The sequence below is a fragment of the Perognathus longimembris genome, chromosome 5 (assembly GCF_023159225.1).
Source record: "Perognathus longimembris pacificus isolate PPM17 chromosome 5, ASM2315922v1, whole genome shotgun sequence".
NCBI lineage: Eukaryota > Metazoa > Chordata > Mammalia > Rodentia > Heteromyidae > Perognathus > Perognathus longimembris.
This window is the reverse complement of record NC_063165.1, coordinates 30,606,997-30,631,736: the sequence shown is the minus strand read 5'-3', so window position 1 is coordinate 30,631,736 and position 24,740 is coordinate 30,606,997. Positions and strand designations below refer to the sequence as shown.

Below are 24,740 nucleotides of genomic sequence, written 5' to 3'. Positions count from 1 at the left end.
GTTCCTCGCAATAGCCACACGTGACCCCGGGTCTGGAAGGCAGGCGGAGCCAGCCAGGCATGCCCCACATACATAGACATTTGGGCATAAATGTTAACAATTATTATATGCTCACAATGGATTGCTCTTTTTGCTAATATGATGTGAGTTACCTTATCACTTCAGATAATTTTGATTTGAAGTCAATATTAGATATAAATATAGATACTTCTACCTACTTTTGTGGTGATTCTGTCTTTTCTGTCTCCATATTTGTTTTAGATGTTGTTCAATATTATTCAGGTTTCTCTAATTACTGTCTGCTCCTTTATTGTCGTTCTGAGCTAGCTTTTACCCACTTCTTATAATTTTTAATCACTCATGCTACTTCTGGTTGATAGTGACATAGGGAAACAGTACATATCAGTAATCTGCCATCATCGGATCGGAAGAGGTTGAATTTATTTTATTCATTGCATGTCACAAATCTGCTTTGGCTCTGAAGTCCATACTGATTCCAATATGCTGGGCACTGCTACTACAATGAATGTCACAGGAGAGGACCTTTTTCAACATGATGAAACAACTATGAAAAACCTAAAGTTCTACCTATGGAATAGCAGCATCCAAATATTATAATTAAATATTAGAATTCACTCTTAATATAATCGGAAATTAATGCGTTGGTATACAAATGAACTAACAAAAGAAACATTCATTCAAAAATGTATTAAATCTTGGTGAAAACAGTGAGACTCTAGCATACAAATCACAATTTACTCGACACTTGTCTTCCTAGGTCAGCATGACTAATAACTTTTCTTTAGACAGTGGTAACTCTGGATATCAGCTCCCTTCTCTCTCCACTTCTTTTTTTATTTCTTTTTATTTATTTATTTTTTTGCCAGTCCTGGGCTTGGACTCAGGGCCTGAGCACTGTCCCTGGCTTCTTTTGGCTCAAGGCTAGGACTCTGCCACTTGAGCCACAGTGCCACTCCTGGCCGTTTTCTATATATGTGGTGCTGGGGAATCTAACCCAGGGCCTCAAGTATACGAGGCAAGCACTTTTGCCACTAGGCCATATTTCCAGCTCCTCTCTCCACTTCTTTTTATTTGTTTTTTTTTTTTTGTTGCCAGTCCTGGGGCATGGACTCAGGGCCTGAGCACTGTCCCTTGCTTCTTTTTGCTCAAGGCTAGCACTCTAACTCTTGAGCCACAGCGCCACTTCTGGCTTTTTTCTGTATATGTGGTGCTGAGGAATCGAACCCAGGGCTTCATGTATACGAGGTGAGCACTTTACCACTAGGCCATATTCCCAGCCCCTCTCCACTTCTTTTTAAAAAATTAATTTATTTATTGTCAAAGTGATGTAAAGAGGGGTTACACTTTTATTTGTAAGGCAGTGAGTACATTTCTTAGCAAACATGTTACTTCTCTTCCCCATCCTTCCAACTTGAAGGCTAAATTCTTTTTCCAGGAGGGCCACATCTTAAGCAGTTTTCACCTGCACCAACAATGTGTTAGAAAAGGTAAATTTCAATGAGTTTGTCCAACAGTATAAGGGTTTTTTCCACCCACAGTCTAATTTGCAAAGGTCATAAAAATAATGTTAATAAGACAGGAGGGAGAGACCAGAAGACTGTACAAAAGGCAATATACTCTTTACTTGAATCGCGTAATTGTAATACCTCTGTACGTCACCTCTACAGTAACAGTAAAGTAAATTAATTTAAAAAATAATGTTAATGTCCTGGTCACTTTAGCCTTCAGCTAACTTATAAGGTCTGAGATTTAATATTTAAGGAAAATGCTGAGAAGAAGCTACTGTTGTTGCTCAGGCTTTTAAACTCATTTTATTACACAAAGAAAATCGGACCATATGCTCCCCTTCTAGGTCTGTGGGTCTCCCTTCAAAGATTTTTGTTAGCGAGAAAATTCTTAAACACAGAGTGATTGAAGTATTTCTTAAAGGTATTGACTTAATTTGAAATAGAGTATGTGATATATTTACTGAATGTACAAGTACATCAAATTTGGTTTGAGCAATGATGATATGAAATAAGATGTGATATAACTGATAGAAGAAGGAACAAATTTATTATTTTCCAACAAGTATAGTCTACTTACACTTACTATATTCCTCTTCATTTTGCTGATTCTTAAGTTCTCTTATAATCTAATATGTAAAATGTTGACATTTATCTCATTCCAAGCCCCTTTTTATTTATTTAGGGTTTTTATTATTTTCTGTCTCATTTATTTTTGAAGAGAATCTCTGTATTTCCTCAATGCCATGACCATACCAATATTTTTCATTGGCATCAGTGTAGGTTTTTGGTACTACTAATGACAGAAAAAGAAATGTTATCATGGAAAAAATGATTTATGGGGTATATTCAGCAATTACATTGTGATTAAAAAGAAACTCCAGAAACCTATATGATAAAACAAATTACATAGGGATTTCTTTAGGAAGTATATTATTTAAAACTACCAGTTTAATATATCAGAACTAGATATTCTGACTCAGATAATTTAAGAATAAACTTACTAACCCTAAATATGACAATGTTCTTGATTAGAGATTAACTATGTGGGATGAATGTCTATTCAATCATAATCTTTTGAGATAACCAAAATCAAAATAAAAATCCAATTGGAGCATATAATTTCCTTACCATTGATGGTGTTGCTTAAGAAAAGATCATTATTTATAAACATCTAATCTAACTGTGATTTTAAGTTTAAGCTCTAACACTTAAAATTACATTAACAATTACATTAACAATTAAATTTACATTTATCAACTCTTATTCCTAGCATTTCATAAATATTAAAAATATAGTTACACCCTAACACTCAAGAACAATTCTTTACGTCACATCTCATAGGTATTAGTACACTATGTTTCCAACTGCATTTTAGCAAAATCTCTCCTATTAAAATTATACCCAAATACCATCATTATTTAATAGGGTAATGGCTAAGTGGAATGTTTATTTTCTCAATACATGTTAATCTAAGAAAAAAAGCATTTTCATATAGAAATCATTTTTCCAAGGGAGATAGTAGTTACTTTGGAATGCTACACAATTTTCTATTTTTTATTATTCTTTTCATAACATTTATTACTTCTTTATTTCTTAGACTATAAATAAAAGGATTTAGTAAAGGGATGATTAAGGTATAAAAAATGGCAACAGGTATATCTTTATCCCCTTCTTTAAATGAATTTGGTCGAATATACACAAACAGAAGTGACCCGTAGAACATTGACACAGACAAGAAGTGGGATGCACAGGTAGATAGGGCTTTGCCCCTTCCCTCTTTGGATTTCATTGTGAATATAGTGAAAAGAATGCAGAAATAAGATATTAGGACGATAGAAATTGAAAAAACTTGAACAAACCCTGACAAGATAAGGATCATCAAATCATTGATATAAGGATCAACACAGGAGAGTCTGTATAAGGGAAGAACATCACAAAAAAAGTGATTGATTTGATTCGACCCACAGAAAGTTAACCTAAACAATAATGCTACTTGAACAATGGAATGCAAGTGTCCAATTATGTAGGCCCCTGTAGTCATAAGAATGCAGAGTTTCTTGGACATCATGGTGTGATACTGAAGTGGGTTACAAATGGCCACATAGCGGTCATAGGCCATTGCTGCCAGAAGGAAGCAGTCAGTAGTTTCAGCAAGACAAAGAAAATAAAATTGTGCCATACATTCATAGAGGGATATCATTCTGTCTGAAGAAAAGAAGTTCTGTAGCATTTTGGGAGTAATGGCACAGGAACAACAAGCATCCATGAGAGCCAGATTTCCCAGAAAGATGTACATTGGTGTGTGAAGACGGCGTTCCATGTAAATCAATGCCACTAATCCAAGATTCCCTACCATGGTGACCAGATAGATGGCAAAGAACACAAAAAACAGGAGGACCTTCAGCTCTGGGTGATCTGTGAATCCTATGAGGACGAACTCAGTTGTGGAGGAGTCATTGTCCTCAGTCATCCTTTGCTCATCTGTTGAAATGGGATTTAAGGGAGAAAAGATTCTATTTAAGAGCACATAAGTTTTCATTCATATAACATTATTTTTATAACAACTGGAAAGTTTCTTTTTCAAGCATCTACTGCCTTCTATAAAATTTAGCTTTTTGTTCTTCCTGGACATTTCTTCTTTCAGTGTAATTACCAATGAACTGTACCTGTCGTCATTCACAAAGATATTCCAGAGTGGATGCTTAAAGTAGAAGCATTGTATTTTCATACATTTATAGAAGCATAAGAGACTCAATCTTCTGAAATTTTTTCACTGTCCATTTTAAAAAAAATTTCAAAGACAAATTTAAATCCAATTTTCCAGAAAAATGTGCCTTGTTTTGAGATTTTTTTAATTTAATTTTTATTGTCAAGGTGATGTACAGAGGGGTTACAGTTATTTTTTGTATATTCTACAAATAAGGGAGCATTTTAAGATGCATAAAATACTTGTTAAATTAAACTAGTAATATATGTAAAATTAATACATATTAAATTAATATATTAAAATTAGCATAGTGTTAATTATAATCAAAAGTACTTGGTTAATTCAATTTAAATGGTGAGATCTTAGATTACTACTAGTCATTGGCTTCCCTAAAGTAAATCATTTTCATAAACACAATCATTTCATCATTCACATAATTTTTTCCCACTGCCCTTAATCCTTCTTCTATTGTGTAGCATAGTTTGTATATACAGCTACTTTATAAAGTTTTATCTAAATGTCCCAGGCTACATCAACATAATTTTCTGAATTGTAGAGCACATCACCTAATACTTAGAATAATTTAAAATTTCCTTTATAACATATGCATTGCTTTATTTTTACATGTATTTAATCATTCCCTTACTATATCGCTCGTGTATTTTTCATTATTATCTTTATGTAGCTGTACAAGGGGTTTCAGTTCTATATGTCACTTTATGAGCACAATACATTTGGATAAATGTCACACCTTCCATAATTCTCCTCAATCTCTCTCCTCCTACCCATCCCCCATATTTTTGTAGTCCCATTTTTGCATATATACCTTGGATACTATTACTTCGTTTACTTACACTTCCTCTGTCCTACTGACTACTCTGACTGTCCTCTGACTACTCCCTCCCCTACAGTATTAATATCTTGATTTTAAAAACATACTTCTTAGATTGGAACTGTAAAATACTAACAGGGGAGATAATCATGTAGCTCAGTGATAGAATACTTACATAGCAAGCACAATGCCCTGAAACACACACACACACACACACACACACACACACACACATACACACACACACTGATAGTAATAAACATGGTTTGGAGAGAAGACAGAAATCATTAGAATCCCATATTCCTGTATTGATCGGAAGTGGATGATCTTGTTTTATTTTTTCTTAGTTTGAATCCACACATATTAACTAGTTATTTGGGGGGAGATTTTTAAGGAAAATTTTCAGTGTAATTATTTTATGAAAATTTGATAGCTTTTTTTTTTTTTTTTTTTTTTTTTTTTGTGGCTAATCCTGGGCCTTAACTCAGGACCTGAAACACTGTCCCTGGTTTCTTTTGCTCAAGGCTAGCTCTACCATTTGAGACACAGCGCCACTTCTGGCTTTTTTTTGTTATTTATGTGGTGCTGAGGAATCCAACCCAGGGTTTCATGCATACGGACAAGCACTCTACCACTTGGCCATATTCCCAGCCCTTGATAGCTTAAAAAGAAAAAAAAAAACTTGTCTTGTTTATTCTCTGTTCCTTTTATGTTTCCTAAGAAAATTGTATAATCGGCATTATGCCTTAATACTAAAAATAACTAATGTAAACTGGCTTACTTAATTTTAAGTTTTTAACTCATGAGAAAGGAACTTACATTGTAATAGAATTTAAAATTTCCATTTTGTTTTTCTTTAAAATATTATCTCATGTTATTAATTAGTTGATGGGTTGCTATTACTGACTTAATCACATTGCAAGAACTGTTTTTTTAAAGTTATATATGAATTTATTTTTGCATGAGAAGATAAACTTTTTCTTTCTTTATTGTAAAGGTGATGCACAGAGTGGTTAGAGCTACATAAGTAAGGAAATGGATTCAATTCTTGCTGACCATTGTTCCTCCACTATCCCTACCCTCGACTCATCTCCTCCACAAGTTGTACAGTTCATTTCCAACATATTGTCTTGTGAGTATCACTGTTTCATTGGTTCACCCATTGTCTTTTGTCCCACCATTTCTGAAATCACATACATTTTATGTTTAAAATAAATTTTACTCCTATAGTCAAAGATCAAAAGGAAGTAATACATTTTTGTTCTAAAATGTTGAAGATAAATCATAAATTTAATCAGCTAAATAAAAATTACTTTCAGTCACATTCCTGAATTATTTAACACTTGTTTTTATATTTTACTTGTATAGTTTGAAATGTTATCTATGATTCAGAAAATTGGATCAATTGCAATATTGTATCCAATCTTAGAATCACATAATACTCAATTTTGAGAAGAACTAGGAAAGTGTTATAATTCAGAAATACCAGAAAAAGTTAAATAACTTAATGAAACACCTCTGGTTGAAATATTAAAGCACATTCCTTACCTAGATTTCATGAGAGGAAAGTTTTGAGAGTTCCTTGTTTGTTCTATGATGAAGACATCAAAAGTTTAGTATGTATATGTAGCTTGCAGTCCAATGCATTTGGGAATAAAGAAATAAAAATCTCACTGACCTATAGGTCAGTGTTAGAAATTATGTCCCTTATGTGGTGAAGTGTTCCATCAAATCCTTAAGGGAATTGTATCGGTGTATTTCTGTGGAGACATGCAGTCATGAATAATACAAACCACACAGAATTAAACTATGAGACAAGAAATATAAGCAAATAACTGTCACCAAAGGTGGTTTGGAAGATCATCTTGTTGATCTGTGTGCCACTGCTACTATTATTACTAATAGTTATTATTCCGTTTATTATTAATACATGTATGTATGTAGTATCTGTCTGTATACCTAACTAACTATATCTATATCTATATCTATATCTATATCTATATCTATATCTATATCTATATCTATCTATATCTATGTACAGTTTGTGGCGATTGTGCTGCTTAATTTCAGGGCCTAGGGGCTGTCTTCATGTTTTTTGGATTTTTTTTTTTTTTTTTTTGCTCAAGTTTAGCACTGCACACCTCCATTTCCACTTTTTTTTTTTTCTTTCTGGTGGTTAATTGAAGATAACAGTCTCCTGAACTTTCCTGCTCTGAGAAATTACCCTCAGATCTTACCTTCCTTAGAAGCTGGGATTAAGGCTACCACCTCACAGCTCAATTATTATTGATGTTGTCATTGTTGTTGCTATTATTATTGTTGTATTTATTTATTTTTTTTTGGCCAGTCCTGGGCCTTGGACTCAGGGCCTGAGCACTGTCCCTGGCTTCCTTTTTGCTCAAGGCTAGCACTCTGCCACTTGAGCCACAGCGCCACTTCTGGCCGTTTTCTGTATATGTGGTGCTGGGGAATCGAACCCAGGGCCTCATGTATACGAGGCAAGCTCTCTCGTCACTAGGCCATATCCCCAGCCCCTGCTGTTGTATTTTTTATTACAGGCTTATAGGTGGCTTTCTGCAAGCCCATAAGTTTTATACATCCAATCATAATAATGTGTTAAAGAAAATTATAATTTGTAAAAATGATGTATTAAAGAATAAAATTGATATTTGTTAAAATTGAAATTGAGTTTATTTGAATAGAAAACATCTGTAACAAACAATTCAAAACATTGGAGATAAAGCATGGACCATGAGAAAACCTTGAAAATACATATTTCTTATAATAAAAAAGTAGGATTAAATACATGCAAAGAAGGACCATAACACATAAATAGAGAATTTAATTTAGAAAGAACAAAATATCTGAATAAATGCCTAACAAAAATATTACACAAGCTGGGTGTTGGTGACTCATACCTGTAATGCTAATTCAGACCAAGAAGAAAGTAAAGGTTCACCTCCAATTATCCAGCAAAATGCTGGACTGTAGGCAAGGTTCAAGTGGTAAAGCACCAGCCATGTGCAAGAAACTTGAGCATAATAAGATCCTAAGTTTAGAAGTTTAGGGATTTGTACTGGTACACACACACACACACACACACCACACACACACACACACACACACACACACACACACAGAGGGAGAGAGAGAGAGAGAGAACATGCAAACACCAAGTATAATAAAAAATGTGTTCAGTTTGGGATTATAATTCAGTGGTAGAACACCTGAGTAGCAAGTGTGAAAAACACAGCTGAAACTAGTACCACAAAGAAATGAAGGAGTCTTAAAGTCTCTTATAGTAGCTTATTACAAATAAAAATAACAAAAAGATGTTGAAATAATAGATAAAAGCCAATCATGTTCAAATCATAAAATTCTGATGCAAAGGTAAAGCAGGAGAAAAATACAATCTACCCTACTAGATCTGTCCTATAAGCAAGGACATGGCAGAAAAAAATGCATATATCTACTGTCTAGGTCTGTTTTCTTATATCATTTGCTAATATCAGTAGCTGGGTCATTTGCAAAAAATATTTGAACTTTAAGAATGCAGCTGAAAATACACAATATAAACTTTTATCATCTTGTCATACAAAATAACATAAAATTATGAAATCCCTAAAGAAGGCAAAATATATTAATTTATATACATAATAACATATAGAGCAGGGATGTAAGAAGCAAACGAAACAATGGAATTTGAAATTCATGAAGTGACATGTTCAAAAATTTAATAAGAGTATTTGGATACAATGGAAGACACTAAATATTGAGGAGTCCGTACTGATGTAAGCAAGTAACTGAAAAAAAGTGGTTTAAATGAGGAAGCTTCCTGTCCAGATTTTCAAATGATTGCTGAAGCACTGTGCCTTCAATGCATTAATGCATTACTGCTCAGTCTGAGGGCAGTGTCTGATGATGTCATTGTAAAGGGTCCTAGTAGGAAAAAGTCAGGGGGTAACTTTACAAGGGAGAAATTAGCATACACAATCTCAGTCAGTTGTCCAAGCCTAACATCAACAGTTATCTCTAATGATGATAGTATTTTACTACTGATGCAATGTGATAATAATGACAATTTAATTCTATCATTTTCATCTTAAAAAAGGCAGAGCTGAAGCCTAGTAATGAGAAAAGTTTCAGAGAAATTCAGCTGAGGGCTATTATACAAGATTCTCAAACTGTATTCCTCAAAAGTAGCAATGGCTTTGAAAACAAGGAGTGCTTGAGAAAGTTTCACAGCCAAGAGCAACCTGATGAAATATAATGAGGCCTTGTTGAGAGGGTCCAGTAACAAAGAATATGAGGAATAAACTACGCAAATCTGAATAAAGCACGAACCTCATTACACAATAATGTATTAACATTGGTTCACTACTTAAAATAAAAGAATTATAAGGTGTCAATAATAAGTGGGATGGTATATGTGTATACATTTGTATATATGTTGTATATTTCTGTAATCTGACTTTTTTATTTTTAAACAATTCATTTGAGACAAAGACATAATCGTAAAACACTTATTTATTTTGGAATGAATGGGGTGTTCAGAACCTTTGTATCCTATGCTCTTACAGTACATGTGAGCCACACTTCCAGCCCTGTATTTTCACTAGTTGTTTCATGGCAGAGATCTCTCTACCCACCTGTGTGTAAGTCTGAGTGGAGATCACCTACTTTAGACTTCACTCGATTGCAAGATCACAAGTGTAAGCTTCAGTTTTTGGAGATATAGTTTCATACTTCTGTTTGGGTGATTTAGAACCACAATCCTCTAGTCCAAGAATTTCAGTCATGAGCCATTGGCTGTATACCTATAGCTGATTTTCTCCAGAATTTAGTCAGATAGCCATTGTGGTTAACCCAGCCCTGGACAAGTATTTCCTGTCAGACTCTGGAGTGCAGATCATAGCGTGGCGAGCCAGGCAGATACTACGTTGCTTCTGCCTTCACACTTGCAGTTAATATCATTGCCAAAAAAAAATGGTCTGGAAGGAGCAGAGCGGCTCTGATGATGCAGATGAGCTAAATGAACAGACATTTATGTATTAAGTAAATGACTGCGTATATGGATCCTTCAACTGCATCCTTTATGATCATGCACACATAAAGCCCCTGCTGCAGAAGAGACCCAAGCCCAATGAGAAGTGCTACTCCTCCAGCATTGGGGGGCCCATGTGCGATGGCCTGGATCTCATGGTTGAGAGCTGTGGCCTGCCTGAGATGCACGTGGGTGATTGGATGCTCTTTGAGAACATGGGTGCCTAGACTGTTGCTGCTGCTTCTACCTTCAACGACTTCCAAAGCCGAGTATCCATTATGTGATGTCACGGCCCATGTGTTAACTCATGCAGCAAGTCCAGAAGCACGGCTTCCAGCCTGGCGCAGAGGAGCAGGACGTTAGCGCGCTGCCCCTGTCCTGCGCCCAGGAGAGTGGCCTGGAGCAGCACCCCGCGGCCTGCGCTTCTGCCAGTATCAATGTGCAGAAACTTCCTGTAGCTTTCAAGTGCAAGTGTAGCTTGAATTAAAGGATTTGGGGGAACCACTTAACTTATTTACTGCTAGTTTTGAACGTCTTTGTAAGAATAGAGCTGGCACCTATGCGGCAATAACAGAAGACTAGGAGATGGGGGTCACACTTTTCTGTGTTCCTATGGAAACTTTGCATATTTGTTTTCTATTGATTTTTATTCACTTTTCTAACATGCTATAAAGAGTGCCCCTCAGCTGCCGAGCAAGCATTTGTAGCTTGTACAATGGCGGCAGGGCCAGAAGCTTCGTGTTGGGAACTGTTTTGAAATAAAGTATCTTGGAATAATGAGAAAAAAAAGATGTATATCCATTTTGATTATACAATCCAGTTACCATGCATAATGATACTTAACATCAGATTCATACCTGAAAGTTTCTAATGTGCCTGAGGCTTTAAGATTATGCTTCAATATTGAGAAATTTGTCATATATATGTACATATACATACACACAAATTTAATTATATATCCATGTTTATATATACAAACCCAGGATTTGAAGAATATTTAAAAAATTATGACTCTGAAAGAATTCCTTACTTTACTTCAGATACATTTTAGTACCCATAATTTTCAAGCATAGTAGATCAAATATCTTCTTTTAGAACTAATTAGTCTCAAATGTCATCATGTTTTAATAAGTTAGTATTTGATTACAAATTTGCTAGTCTCCCTCTAAGTCACTTTAGGCAAGAAAGAGTATTTTAAATTGAAATCACTTTTCTAAGTGCCATCATACTTATTTCAGAATGTCAAAACTCTTTTATTATTCATTATTGCTTTGATAACATTTATTACTTCTTTATTTCTAAGACTATAAATGAAGGGATTTAAAAGAGGAATTATTAGAGTATAAAACACAGCACCAGCTTTGTCTTTATCCCCTTCACTATCTGAATGTGGCTGAATATACACAAAGAGCAGAGAGCCATAGAACATGGACACAGAGAGGAAGTGGGATGAGCAGGTAGACAAAGCTTTGCTTCTTCCCCCCGTGGACTTCATTGTGAATATAGTGAAAAGAATATAGAAATACGATGTCACAAGTACAGTAATAGTTATAATTTGAATTAACCCTGCTAAAAGAAGTCTAATCAAATCATTAATATAAGGATCAACACATGAGAGTTCATATAATGGAAGAATATCACAAAAAAAGTGATTGATTTGATTTGACCCACAGAAAGTTAACCTAAACAATAATCCTACATGAACAATGGAATGGAGGTTTCCAACAATGTAGATTGCTGTGGTCATGAGAATGCAGAGTTTCTTGGACATCTTGGTGTGGTACTGCAGTGGGCTACAAATGGCCACATAGCGGTCATAGGCCATTGCTGCCAGAAGAAAGCAGTCAGCAGTTTCAGCAAGACAGAGAAAATAAAACTGTGCCATACATTCAGAGAGGGATATTGTTCTGTCTGTAGAAAAAAAGTTCTGTAACATCTTTGGAGTAATGGCAGAGGAGCAGCAGGAATCCATGAGAGCCAGGTTTCCCAGAAAGATGTACATTGGTGTGTGAAGACGTCGTTCCATGTAAATCAGTGCCACCAAACCAAGATTCCCCACCATGGTGACCAGATAGATGACCAGGAATACCACAAACAGGAGGACCTTCAACTCCGGATGATCTGTGAATCCTATAAGGATGAACTCAGTTGTGGAAGAATCGTTGCCCTCAACCATCCTTGTCTCTTCTGTGAGATAAGATTTAAGAGAAATAAGATTCTATTTAAGAGCATATAATTTTCCTTATTTTAAATGTATTTTTATATCAGCTTGAAAATTTTTTTCTTTTTCTTTTTTTTTTTTAACATTTCCTGCTTCTATAGAATATAGCTTTCTGTACTTCCTGGACATTTCTTCTCTCACTCTAATTACCAATGAACTCTAGATGTCACTGTTAAAATTCACAAAGGTATTCCAGAGTGAATGCCTTAAGTAGAAATATTGTATTCTTAGTCACTTAAAGAAGGATAGTAGGCTCACTTTTCTCAAATTATTTCACTAATAGTTTTAAAAAGAATTTTAGGACAAACAAGTCCAATTTTCTAGAAGTACGTATTCTTTTCTTGAAGAATATACTCTATAAAAAAGGGAGCATTTTAGGATGTATGCTAAATAATTGTTAACATATACTAGTAATATGTATTTAATTATATTTGCTAAAATTAACGTATTAGGAATCAATTAATTATAATTTCAGGTACTTGTTTAATGAAGTCAAGTGAAATAATCAAGTGATCTTAGATTATTACCAGTCAATATTTCCCCTACAATAATAGTATTTCACCAATCTCCTATGCTGCTTTTATTTTTTCCTATTCCATTTTTACATATATACCTTGAATATTATGACAATAATTCCCCACCCTTTCTTTCTCCTTTTGTCTATTCTGTTTACTCATTCCCCTTGACCCACCCTACCCATACCTTGATTTTTCTTTTACCATACTTGTGAGTCACTAAGTGAAAAATCCTGAGGGGGTAGATGATCATGTAGCTCAGAGATTAAATACTTGAAATACACATACACACACACACACACACACACACACACACACAGAGTATGATAGTAATAAATATGCTTTGGAGTGAAGATAGAAATAATTTCAATCCTATATTCCTCTATTGATGGGAAAGGAATGACCTTTCTTTTTTTTTTTAAATCCAGCTGATATTCTTAAGAGTCATGTTTCAAATTGTACATTTTAACTGGTAATATTGGGGAGATCTTAAGGGAAAAATTATAATATGTTCATCTTAAGAAATTTCATAGCGTTTTTACCTCATCTAGATCATTCTTTGGCCTTTTCTATTTCCTATGAGAATTGTATATGATAATCTGCATTATGCATGAAAGTAAAACAATGGATACACTAATAGAACCTGGTTGACTTTCATTTTTGAGTTTTTAACACTTGACAAAAGGAGAAAAGCATTTAAATCCTAATAGAATTTTTAACCTACATTTTTTTGCTTTAAAATATTGTTTCATGTTATCTAGGTGATGGATTGCGATATATTGATTTAATAGTCTGATCACATAATTGCTTTGGTTAAAATGAATCAGATTTCCATAGTCAGTAGGAAAAAAGTAATACATTTTTACACTAAAATGTTAAGTATAAACCACTAATTTCACCAGCTGAATGCACATGCCTGATTTAACATTAGCTTTCATATTTTACTTGTATAATTTGAAATTTTGTCTATGATTCAGAAAATCTGATGAATTGCAACATTGCATATCACCTTAGAATCACATAATACTCAATTTTGGGAAGAGCTAGGAAGAAAAGAAAGGGTTATAATTTAGGAATATTGAAAACTTGCAAATATTGAAAACTTGCAAATAACTTAAGGATACACTTTCAGTTGCTAATATTAAAGGACATTCCTTACCTAGATTTTATGAAAAGAAAGTTTTGAGAGTTCCTTGTATAGAGTTCCTCTATAACGATGATGTTAGAAGTGTATTGGGTATAAGTAACTTGCAGTCTAATGCACTTGGGACTACAGAAATGAGGATCTCACTGACTCATAGGTCAGTGTTAGTAATCATGTCCCTTACATGGTAAAGTGTTCCATCAAATTCTTAAGGGAATTGCCTGCACTGACATCAATGTATTTCTGTAGAGATCTGCAGTCCTGAATAATACAAACCACATGGAATTAAAGCTGCCCTGTGAGACAAGAAGTATGAAGAAAATAAATTTTGCTGAATTTGGTTATAAGATCATCTTTTTTTTTCTTTTTTTTTGGCCAGTCCTGGGCCTTGGACTCAGGGCCTGAGCACTGTCCCTGGCTTCTTCCCGCTCAAGGCTAGCACTCTGCCACTTGAGCCACAGCGCCGCTTCTGGCCGTTTTTTCTGTATATGTGGTGCTGGGGAATCGAACCTAGGGCCTCGTGTATCCGAGGCAGGCACTCTTGCCACTAGGCTATATCCCCAGCCCTAAGATCATCTTCTTGATCTGTCTGCCACTGCTAGTTTTACAATTAATATTTATTGCCATCTATCTATCTATCTATCTATCTATCTATCTATCTATCTATCTATCTATCTATCTATCTTATGCATTTTTTGCTCAAGGCTAGCACTCTACATCTCTGCTTCCACTTTTATTTATTTAGTTTTTCTGTTGGTTAATTGGAGATAAGAGTCTCGTGAACTTTCCTGCTTTAGATGGCTTTGAACTTTGATCCTCAGATCTTACCAGACTTAGAAGCCAGGATTAAGGCTACCAACCCACAGTTCAATTATTGTTTTTTTTTTATTATTATTTTTATAGGTTTCTTCATACTCCGTGCATAAAATATAAACTAGCTAGAAAATAATCTCAAGATAGCTTGATAGTTCACTGGATGAAGTGTAATTAATAAATACTAATATTTGTAGAGGTTCAGTCAGGTTTATTAGCACTTCATTATGTGAGTTAAATTTATTTCTACATCTTACAAAATACTTAGTTAAGGGCTGGGGATATAGCCTAGTGGCAAGAGTGCCTGCCTCGGATACACGAGGCCCTAGGATCGATTCCCCAGCACCACATATACAGAAAACGGCCAGAAGCGGTGCTGTGGCTCAAGTGGCAGAGTGCTATGCTAGCCTTGAGCGGGAAGAAGCCAGGGACAGTGCTCAGGCCCTGAGTCCAAGGCCCAGGACTGGCCAAAAACAAAAACAAACAAACAAAATACTTAGTTAAAATGTAATTTACTTTTTCTGTATATTTAACCGATATTTTTCTTTGTTTTCATGCTCACATCAGATCCCCTTAACCATTAAATGAAGGTGACCTTCTTTCTATAAGCCTATAAATTTTATACATACTATCATAATAATGTGTTCAAGAAAATATTTTTAAGAAAAATGATAAAATAAAGAAAAAATGATGTTTGTGACAACTGAGATAGAATTTCCTAAAATTAAAACATCTGTTAAAAACAATTCAGAAGTTTGTCTTCTTAGAAAGATAAAACATAGAGTTTGAGAAAATATTGACAATGCATATTTCTTGAAATAAATAAAGCACTAGGATTCAGTATGTGCAAAGAATGAACACAAAAATAGAGAAATTAATTTAGAAAGAGTAAATATCTGAATAAAAATATAACAAAAAGAATATATGAGCTGGGACTTGTTGGCTTGTAACTGTAATCTGACCCAGGAGGCTGGACACTGAATTCAGGACCTGGTGAAAAGTACAAGGTTCCACCTCTAATTATCCAGCAAAATTCTTTATGTAGGCCAAGTTCAAGTGGTGAAGCACCAGCCATGAGCAAGAAAGCTGAGAATATAAAGGCTCTAATTTGAGGACTTTGTACTGGCATATGCATGCACACACAAGCACTCTCTCTCTCTCTCTCTCTCTCTCTCTCTCTCTCTCTCTCTCTCTCTCTCTCTCTCTGTCACACACACAAGAAAGCACAGAAATGACAAGCAAACAAAAAGGTGTTCATTTGGGGATGGGTTCAGTTGTAGAACACCTCACCAGGAAGTGTTGGACACTGTGCTGAAACTAGAAACACAAAGAAATAAAAGATTTTAAAGGTCATTTATAATATTGTGTATTACCAGATAAAAACAATGAAAGGATGCTGAAGAAATGGGTAAAATCCAATGATACTTAAATCACAAAATTTTGCTAAACATGTAAAACAGAAAAAAAAAAACACAGTAGTTTTTCCAGATGTTCTAGAAGCATAATTGTGGCAGAAAAACATGGGCATACCTTCTGTTTAGATCTGTTTTCTAATATTATTTGTTGGGAACAGTAACTAGGGTTATTTGCAGAAATGTGAATGGAGCACGAATATACAATATGAGTGTGTATCATCTTGTACTATAAAAATAAAGGAAAACTATAAAACCCCCAAAGTAGACAAAATATATTAACTTACATATATAGTAATGTATGAAAGAACAGGGATATAAGAAACAAAAGAAAATAATTCCACTTGCAATACATTGAGTGATTTAATCAAGAAAATTAATAAATAATATTTGGATATTATGGATGACACTGAGACATTCATACTGATATACAAAAATGATTGAAACTGTAAATAATCTGGAGAAAATGTTTCCTGTTCAGATTTTGAAATTACTTTTGAAGCATCTTGCCTTCAATAACTTGGTTCATTATTTCTCCTCTTTAAGTAGGGTTAGTGTCTGATGACTTCATTGTAAAGGGTCCAAGGAGGAAAAAGGCAGGGAGTAACTTTACAGTGGAGAAATGAGCATGTACAATCTCAGTCAGGTGTTCAAGGCTAACATCAATGGTTATTTCTAATGATAACAGCATTTAAAGTGATGCAATATGATGACAATGGCAATTTACTTCCATCATTGTCATCTCCCAAATGCAGAACAGAAGTCAAATAATGAGAAATGTATCAGAGAAATCTTAGCTGAGGTCTACAAAACGTCCCAACAGTATTCCTCAAACGTTGCAAGGGCTTTGAAAACAAGGAGTGCTTGAGAAGTGTCACAGTGAGAGGAACCTGATAAGATTGACTGTAGGTAGCTATTCTTCCCACAATTTAGTCAGATAGCCATTATTTTTTTCACATCCAGATTTAACATTGAATTCAAATACTGTGCTTTATTAAAGTAAGATGAGCCAAAGGAATTGAAGATGCATCTTAGTAACGAAATGGTTGCCTGATAGACACAAGGCTCTATATGTTTGATGGGTACCCTTGGCAAAAAATGAAATAAAGACTTGTTAAGAAAGAGAAAATTCACACAGGAATGAGTCGTCATAGCAATAGATTTTCATTAACAAGGAATCAAGTTATCTTGATCCTGGAAACATTTGGTAAATACTGCCTAACTGAGTTATCAAATTTTGCACAGCCCATTGAAGAAGTGATGTTAGGGGCTTCATGTGATGCATGTGGCTATACTCCACCAATTATTTTCCCAATTGTGTTATACCATACCTGTTATTTGCATAACTATTTGTTTTGAGTGTAATGCGGAGGAATCTTCAGAAAACTAACATTTTGCAAAATATTTTACTAGACAACTGAGCATAAGATGAAAAACAAATGGGTAGAGAGGCCATTTTATGTTTCACAGGAAAAATCTGTACATGAAGTATGTGTTTAATGATGTCAATTTTCTTGGCATTAATAATGATATCATGATTCTATGGAAATGTCTTTTCTCTTTGAAATAGTTATTGATAAAACAGTGTGAGGTAATTGACTGAATGGCAGTTTTTATCTTGTTTGAAAATGAATGTGTATTCATTACACAATTTTCTGGTTTTCTGAATTTTGAAGTAGTTGTGAATTAATGCCAGGCAAAATGTAATTGATCCACTTTTCCATTTAATCTCTGCCCTGAGTCTCTCCTACTTTACCACGTTTCTATGCTTTTACAGGATATTTTATGATATAGTATTACAGCTATGGTTTTTTTTTTTGTTTGTTTGTTTTGCCATTCCTGGGCCTTGGACTCAGGGCCTGAGCACTGTCCCTGGCTAGCACTCTGCCACTTGAGCCACAGCGCTACTTCTGGCCATTTTCTTTGTATGTGGTGCTGGGGAATCGAACCCAGGGCTTCATGTATACGAGGCAAGCTCTCTTGCCACTAGGCCATATTCCCAGCCCCTACAGCTATGGTTTTGAGCTCCATCTGTAATCTCAGTTGGAAAATTACAAAGAAAATGATAAGTAAGCATATAGAAATGATAAAATGCATAAAATTGGAAGTTTTCATAAATAGTAAAATGGTAACACTTAAGTTTAAATTAGTGTATGAAGATTAGAGAATAACGGAACAAATATAAGAACTAGGTGAGAGACAAGAAAAGTAGCAATTAGTATTTATCAGTCACAAATATAACACTGGCAAAGTAAGCATACATGGTAAGATCTCTTGATTATTTGATCATGATGAAGGAGTTCATTCTAGCCATTTTTAGTGTGTGTGTGTGTGTGTGTGTGTGTGTGTGTGTGTGTGTGTGTGTGGTTTTCTCTTTTTGCCCTTGTTTGAGTGATATGTCTGCCTCCAGATTGATTTTCATTCTGATGTCTATGTGAAAATAGGCTGTGAGAGATATCACATGTAATGACCATAACCTTTAGAGATAGTGAGATGACTTTTTAAAAATACTTCTTTAAACCCTAATCCCTTTCATTTTGTAAAGTCAAAATGTGCCTGAGACTTTAAGATTGTGCTTCAATCTTGAGAAATTTGACAGCTAGCTCTCTATAATTATATTTGTATATGCATATATGCAAATTTATATGCATAAACATATATACAAATCTTGAATTTGATTAATATTTTAAAATTTTGATTGTGAAATATTTCTTACTTTACTGCAGGTATGTTTTAGTGCCGATGATTTTCAAGCATAATGGAGCAAAATTTCTTCTTTTAGAAATAGTTTCAAAGGTCATCATGTGTTTTTTAAATTTTTTTCCTTTTTTAAAATTTATTTTTATTGAAAAAATGATGAGCAGCGGGTTTACAGTTGCATAAGTAAGGTAATGAATACATTTGTTTTTAATCATTGCTACCTCATACTTCATTATCTCCCATTTATCCCTTCCTATTCTCCTCCTTCCAAGTTGTAAGTTTCATATCCAACATAGTCTCAAGTGAGTATCAATGTTGCATTTGTTCACTCTTTGTCCTGCTGTTTCTATGATTCCCTTTCAAAGATTGAATAATCTTGTATATAAGACACAAGGTATAGAAAACTAAGGGAAATGATAAAAAATGCTACATATAGGACATAATCAGAACCTCTTGTTTTCATATATTGACATTCAGGTTGATAGGTGTTATTATACATAGTCCTATGCACTAAGCAATTGGTTATTGAAATCCCCTGTTGAGAATACCATAGACATATTCTAGTTCTTACAAATGTGGGAAATCATGCAGCCTGCTTTGCTTTGGGTCTGGCTTACTTCATTTAATATAATTTTTTCCAAGTCTTTCCATTTCCTTATGAATAGGGCAATGCAATTATTTCTAATGGAAGCATAGAACTCTATTGTGTATATATACCACATCTTCTTGATCCATTCATCTACTGAGGGGTGTGTAGGTTGGTTCTTATCATAGCTATGGTAAATAATGATGCAATGAACATGATGGTGCTGGTAGCTTTATTATGGCCTTGTTTGTGGTCATTTGGGTAAATGCCCAGGAGTGGGATTGTTGGATTATAGGGGAGTTCTATGTGTAGTCCTTTGAGGTAAGTCTTCTTTTTGTTTTATTTTTGTCAGTTGTAGGGCTTGAACTCAGGACCTGGGTACTGTCCCTGAGCTTTTCTTCTCAAGGTTAGTAGTGCTCTGCTACTTTGAGCCACAGTTCCACTTCCATTCTGCTGGTTAATTGGAGATAAGATTCTCACTCAGACTTTCCTGCCTCGACAGGTTTTGAACTATGATCCTCAGCCTCCTGAGTAGCTAGGATTGCAGGTTCAAGCTCCCAGCTCCCAGCTTGTTCTACTAGTTTTTAACACATGGTCATCATGTTTTAATAAGTTAGTATTTGATTACAAATTTGCTACTTTCTCCCTCTATGTCACTTCAGGCAACAGTATTTTCAAATTGAAATCACTTTTCTAAGTGCTATCATACTTATTTCAGAATTTCAAAAATCTATCCTTCATTATTCTTTTGATAACATTTATTACTTCTTTATTTCTAAGACTATAAATGAAGGGATTTAAAAGAGGAATTATTAGAGTATAAAACACAGCACCAGCTTTGTCTTTATCCCCTTCACTATCTGAATGTGGCTGAACATACACAAAGAGCAGAGAGCCATAGAACATGGACACAGAGAGGAAGTGGGATGAGCAGGTAGACAAAGCTTTGCTTCTTCCCCCCTTGGACTTCATTGTGAATATAGTGAAAAGAATACAGAAATATGATACCACAAGTACAGTAATAGTAATGATTTGAATTACCACTGCCAAAAGAAGTCTAATCAAATTATTAATATAAGGATCAACACAGGAAAGTCTGTATAAGGGAAGATTATCACAAAAAAAGTGATTGATTTGATTTGACCCACAGAAAGTTAACCTAAACAATAATCCTACTTGAACAATGGAATGCAGATTAGCAATTATATAGGTTCCTGTGGTCATGAGAATGCAGAGTTTCTTGGACATCCTGGTGTGGTACTGCAGTGGGCTACAAATGGCCACATAGCGGTCATAGGCCATTGCTGCCAGAAGAAAGCAGTCAGCAGTTTCAGCAAGACAGAGAAAATAAAACTGTGCCATACATTCAGAGAGGGATATTGTTCTGTCTGTAGAAAAAAAGTTCTGTAACATCTTTGGAGTAATGGCAGAGGAGCAGCAGGAATCCATGAGAGCCAGGTTTCCCAGAAAGATGTACATTGGTGTGTGAAGACGTCGTTCCATGTAAATCAGTGCCACCAAACCAAGATTCCCCACCATGGTGACCAGATAGATGACCAGGAATACCACAAACAGGAGGACCTTCAACTCCGGATGATCTGTGAATCCTATAAGGATGAACTCAGTTGTGGAAGAGTCGTTGCCCTCAGTCATCCTTGTCTCTTCTGTGAGATAAGATTTAAGAGAAATAAGATTCTATTTAAGAGCATATAATTTTCCTTATTTTAAATGTATTTTTATATCAGCTTGAAAATTTCTTTCTTTTTTTTTTTTAACATTTCCTGCTTCTATAGAATATAGCTTTCTGTACTTCCTGGACATTTCTTCTCTCACTCTAATTACCAATGAACTCTAGATGTCACTGTTAAAATTCACGAGAGTGAATGCTTACATTAGAAATGTTGCATTTTATACATTTATAGCAAGATAAGAGGGAGGAGGTGACAAGTTGGAAAAGAAATGTACTTGCCTCACATATGAAATTGTAACCCCTCTGTACTTCCCCTTGACAATAAAGGAAAAAAAAAAAGAAAGATAGGTGGTTGACTCTTCTCAAATTATTTCACTGTCAGCTTTAGAAAGACTTTTAGGACACATGTAAGTCCATTTTTCTAAATATGTATCTTGTTTTCCTAGAGGACTACTTCTATACATTCTACAAATAAAGGAGCATTTTAAGTGTATGTTAAATACTTGTTAACATAAGCTATTAATATGTATTAAATTATGTTGTAAATTAATATCAGCAATTAATTATAATAAAATCACTTATTTAATGGAGTCAAGTGAAATAAATCAAGTGACCTTAGATCATTTCCAGTTATCAACTCCCCCCCAATAACACTCTCTCCCAACCTCCAACCTACCTTGAAAATTTTCCTATTTCATTTTTACATATATACCTTCAATATTATGACTGCATTTTCCCACCCTTCCTTTCTCCTTCTGTCTATTCTGTCTACTCTCTCCCCTTGACTTGCCCTATTAATACCTTGATGTTTTAACATACTTCTGAGACAGCAACTGTAAAGTACTGAAGGGGGCGATGATCCTGTTGCTCAGTGATTGAATACTTATGTGTTAATCACAATGACCTGAAACACACCCACACCCATCCACACATACACAAATACACATACGATGATAGTGATAAACCTAGTTTGAAGAGAAGACAGAAATCATTCGAATCCTATCTTCCTTTGTTGTTTAGAAATGGATGCCTTTTGTTTATTCAGCTAAGATTCCTTAGAGACATATTTTAAACTGCACATTTGGGAGAGATTTTAAGGAAAATTTCAATGCAATCATCTTAAAATTTTTATAATTGAAAAACTTATCTTGATTATTCTCTGCTCCTCTTCTATTTCCTATGAAAATTATATAAGATTATATGCCACATAGTAAAAAAATACAAAACAAACCTAATAAAAATAGACTGACTTTTATTTTTGAGATTTTGACGCTTGACAAAAGAAGAAAGCATTTAAATACTAGTAGAATTTTAAATTTATGTTTTATTTCAGTTTATAATGTTATTTCATATTATTAACTAGATTATCTATTGCTGTACATTTACTACATAATCTGAACACATAAATGCTATAAAGTAAAATTTTATTTCCATAATCAAAACATCAAAAAGAAGGAATACATTTTTGTGCTAAAATGTTTAAATATAAACCACAAATTTCACTAGCTAAAATAAAATTCCTTTCAATATGTATGCCTGAATTATTTAGCATTCATTTTAATATTTTATTTATATAATTTGAAATTTTGTATATGTTCAGAAAATGAGATGAACTCTAATATTATATCTCATTTTAGAATTACATGATATTCAATTGTGAGAAGAGTTAGGAATAAAACAAAGGGTAGTATCTTTGCAATAGTCATAAATGGCAAATAATGAAAGGGAAAATTTTGGGTTGTTAACCTTTAAGGATATTCCTTACCTAGGTTTCATGAGAAGAAAGTTTTGAGAGTTCTTTATTTCCTCTTTGACCATGGTGTCAGAAATGTAATGTGTATATGTCTAATGCATTTGAGATTACAGAAATATAAATCTCATTGACTCATAGGTCAGTGTGAGTAATCATGTCCCTTACATGGTGAAGTGTTCTGTCAAATCCTTAAGGGAAGTGCCTGCACTGACATCAGTGTATTTCTGTGGAGACCTGCAGTCCTGAATAATGCAAACCACATGTAATTAAAGCTGCCCTGTGAGACAAAAAGAATGAAGCCATAACTTTCACTATAATCTGTTTGAAGATCATCATGTTGATTTGTCTTCAACTGCTACTACTGCTACAACTGTCTATCATCTATTTATCTATCTATCTACCATTTACTATCTGCCTACATTTTTTTTTGTAAATTTAATTTTATCGTCAGGTAATGTTACAGTTATATATGTAATGTAGGGAGTGCATTTCTTGTCAAACTTGTTACCTCTTCCCTCATTTTTCTCTCACCTTCCCTCCTCCACTATATCCCCCCCATCAATTGTACAGTTAATTTCTGATGAATTGTCTTGAAAGTATCTCTGTTGTGTTGGTTCACCTTTTATACTTTGTTTCACCATTTGTTTTTCATTGTTGTTGTTATTTTTCATGTACTATGTGAAATTATTTCTTTGTTCTTGCATTTTTCTTCTCTGTGGTTTCGTCTCTGTTTTCACTGTATTTTATTTTGGTACCCTGGGTGTTGGATATATGTTTATCTGAATTAGCAAGGGGGGAACATCTGCCTACTGTTTGTGCTGGTTTGGGGGCTTTCAGTCAGGTCCTGTAAATTGTCCTCAAGTCTTTTTTTGTTATCATTCTACAACTTGAGTCACAACTCCACTTCTGTCTTGTTTTCCTTTTTGTTAATTGGAGGTAAGAGTCTCATGAATTTTTCTGCTCTGGTTGGCCTTGAAATGTGGTCCTCTGATCCTACTTTCCTTAGAAATTAGGATCACAGGCATGAGCCACCAGTGCCCAACTCTGTTTACAATTATTACTACCGTTATTATTGTTGTTGCTTTTTATGCATTTCTTCATATTCTGTGCATGAAATGTAAAATTTCAAGCACATAATCTCAAGATAGTTTGACAGCTCACTGGATCGTATGCAGCTAATACAGCTTACTTAAAATAGTAAAGCTTGTAGAGAGTACTACAGGCATGTTAGGTCCAATCAGTTTCCTTAGCTTCTTCATTATGTGAGTTCAACTCATTTGTATGTGCTACAAAATCCATAGTCAAAATGTGATTTGTTTTGTCTGCACTGTGCCTTACTGGTACTTTTTTCTGGATTGCTATGCTCAGGTCAAACTCCTTAATCTTTAAAGGTAGGGGTTTGTCTATATGCTCATAAGTTTTAAACATGCTACTATAATTACATGTTAAAGGAAATAATATATTAAAGAAAAAATAATATATTAAGGAAATAATTGATACACTAAAATTGAAAACATCTATAAAAATAAATTTATATTTTTTGTCTTCTTAGGAAGATAATACATGGAATATGCTGGTAATAAGATCCAACATGATCAAATGATAGGGAAATGAATTTTAAAACAGTAAAATATCTGAAAATATCTAACAAAAACAATAGACTAGCTAGGTATTGTTGGTTCATACCTGTAGTCTTAGCTACTCAGAAGGCTGGATTTGAAGCCAGATCAGGAGAGAAGTCAATGAGAATCCAGTTCCAAATGCCCAATGTTGGACTGCAGGCAAGATTCAAAT

General features: G+C 34.4%; 3 protein-coding genes and 1 pseudogene across 3 annotated transcripts; 1 reads left to right on the top strand and 3 right to left on the bottom strand.

The window, feature by feature from the left end:
• Positions 1-3,051: 3,051 nt before the first annotated feature.
• Positions 3,052-3,999, bottom strand: LOC125351272 (olfactory receptor 5K3-like). The gene has a single exon (XM_048345975.1). The coding sequence runs from the start codon at positions 3,997-3,999 to the stop codon at positions 3,052-3,054; it is 948 nt and encodes a 315-aa protein (XP_048201932.1).
• Positions 4,000-8,919: 4,920 nt separating this feature from the next.
• LOC125351056 lies at positions 8,920-10,828 on the top strand (annotated as a pseudogene).
• Positions 10,829-11,346: 518 nt separating this feature from the next.
• On the bottom strand, positions 11,347-12,288 carry LOC125351055 (olfactory receptor 5K3-like). The gene has a single exon (XM_048345801.1). The coding sequence runs from the start codon at positions 12,286-12,288 to the stop codon at positions 11,347-11,349; it is 942 nt and encodes a 313-aa protein (XP_048201758.1).
• A 7,929-nt stretch (positions 12,289-20,217) lies between these two features.
• On the bottom strand, positions 20,218-21,156 carry LOC125351053 (olfactory receptor 5K3-like). The gene has a single exon (XM_048345800.1). The coding sequence runs from the start codon at positions 21,154-21,156 to the stop codon at positions 20,218-20,220; it is 939 nt and encodes a 312-aa protein (XP_048201757.1).
• Positions 21,157-24,740: the final 3,584 nt, after the last annotated feature.

Coding starts and splice junctions, on each gene's coding strand:
- LOC125351272 (XM_048345975.1), bottom strand. CDS start 3,999: ATGACTGAGGACAATGACTCCTCCACAACTGAGTTCGTCCTCATAGGA.
- LOC125351055 (XM_048345801.1), bottom strand. CDS start 12,288: ATGGTTGAGGGCAACGATTCTTCCACAACTGAGTTCATCCTTATAGGA.
- LOC125351053 (XM_048345800.1), bottom strand. CDS start 21,156: ATGACTGAGGGCAACGACTCTTCCACAACTGAGTTCATCCTTATAGGA.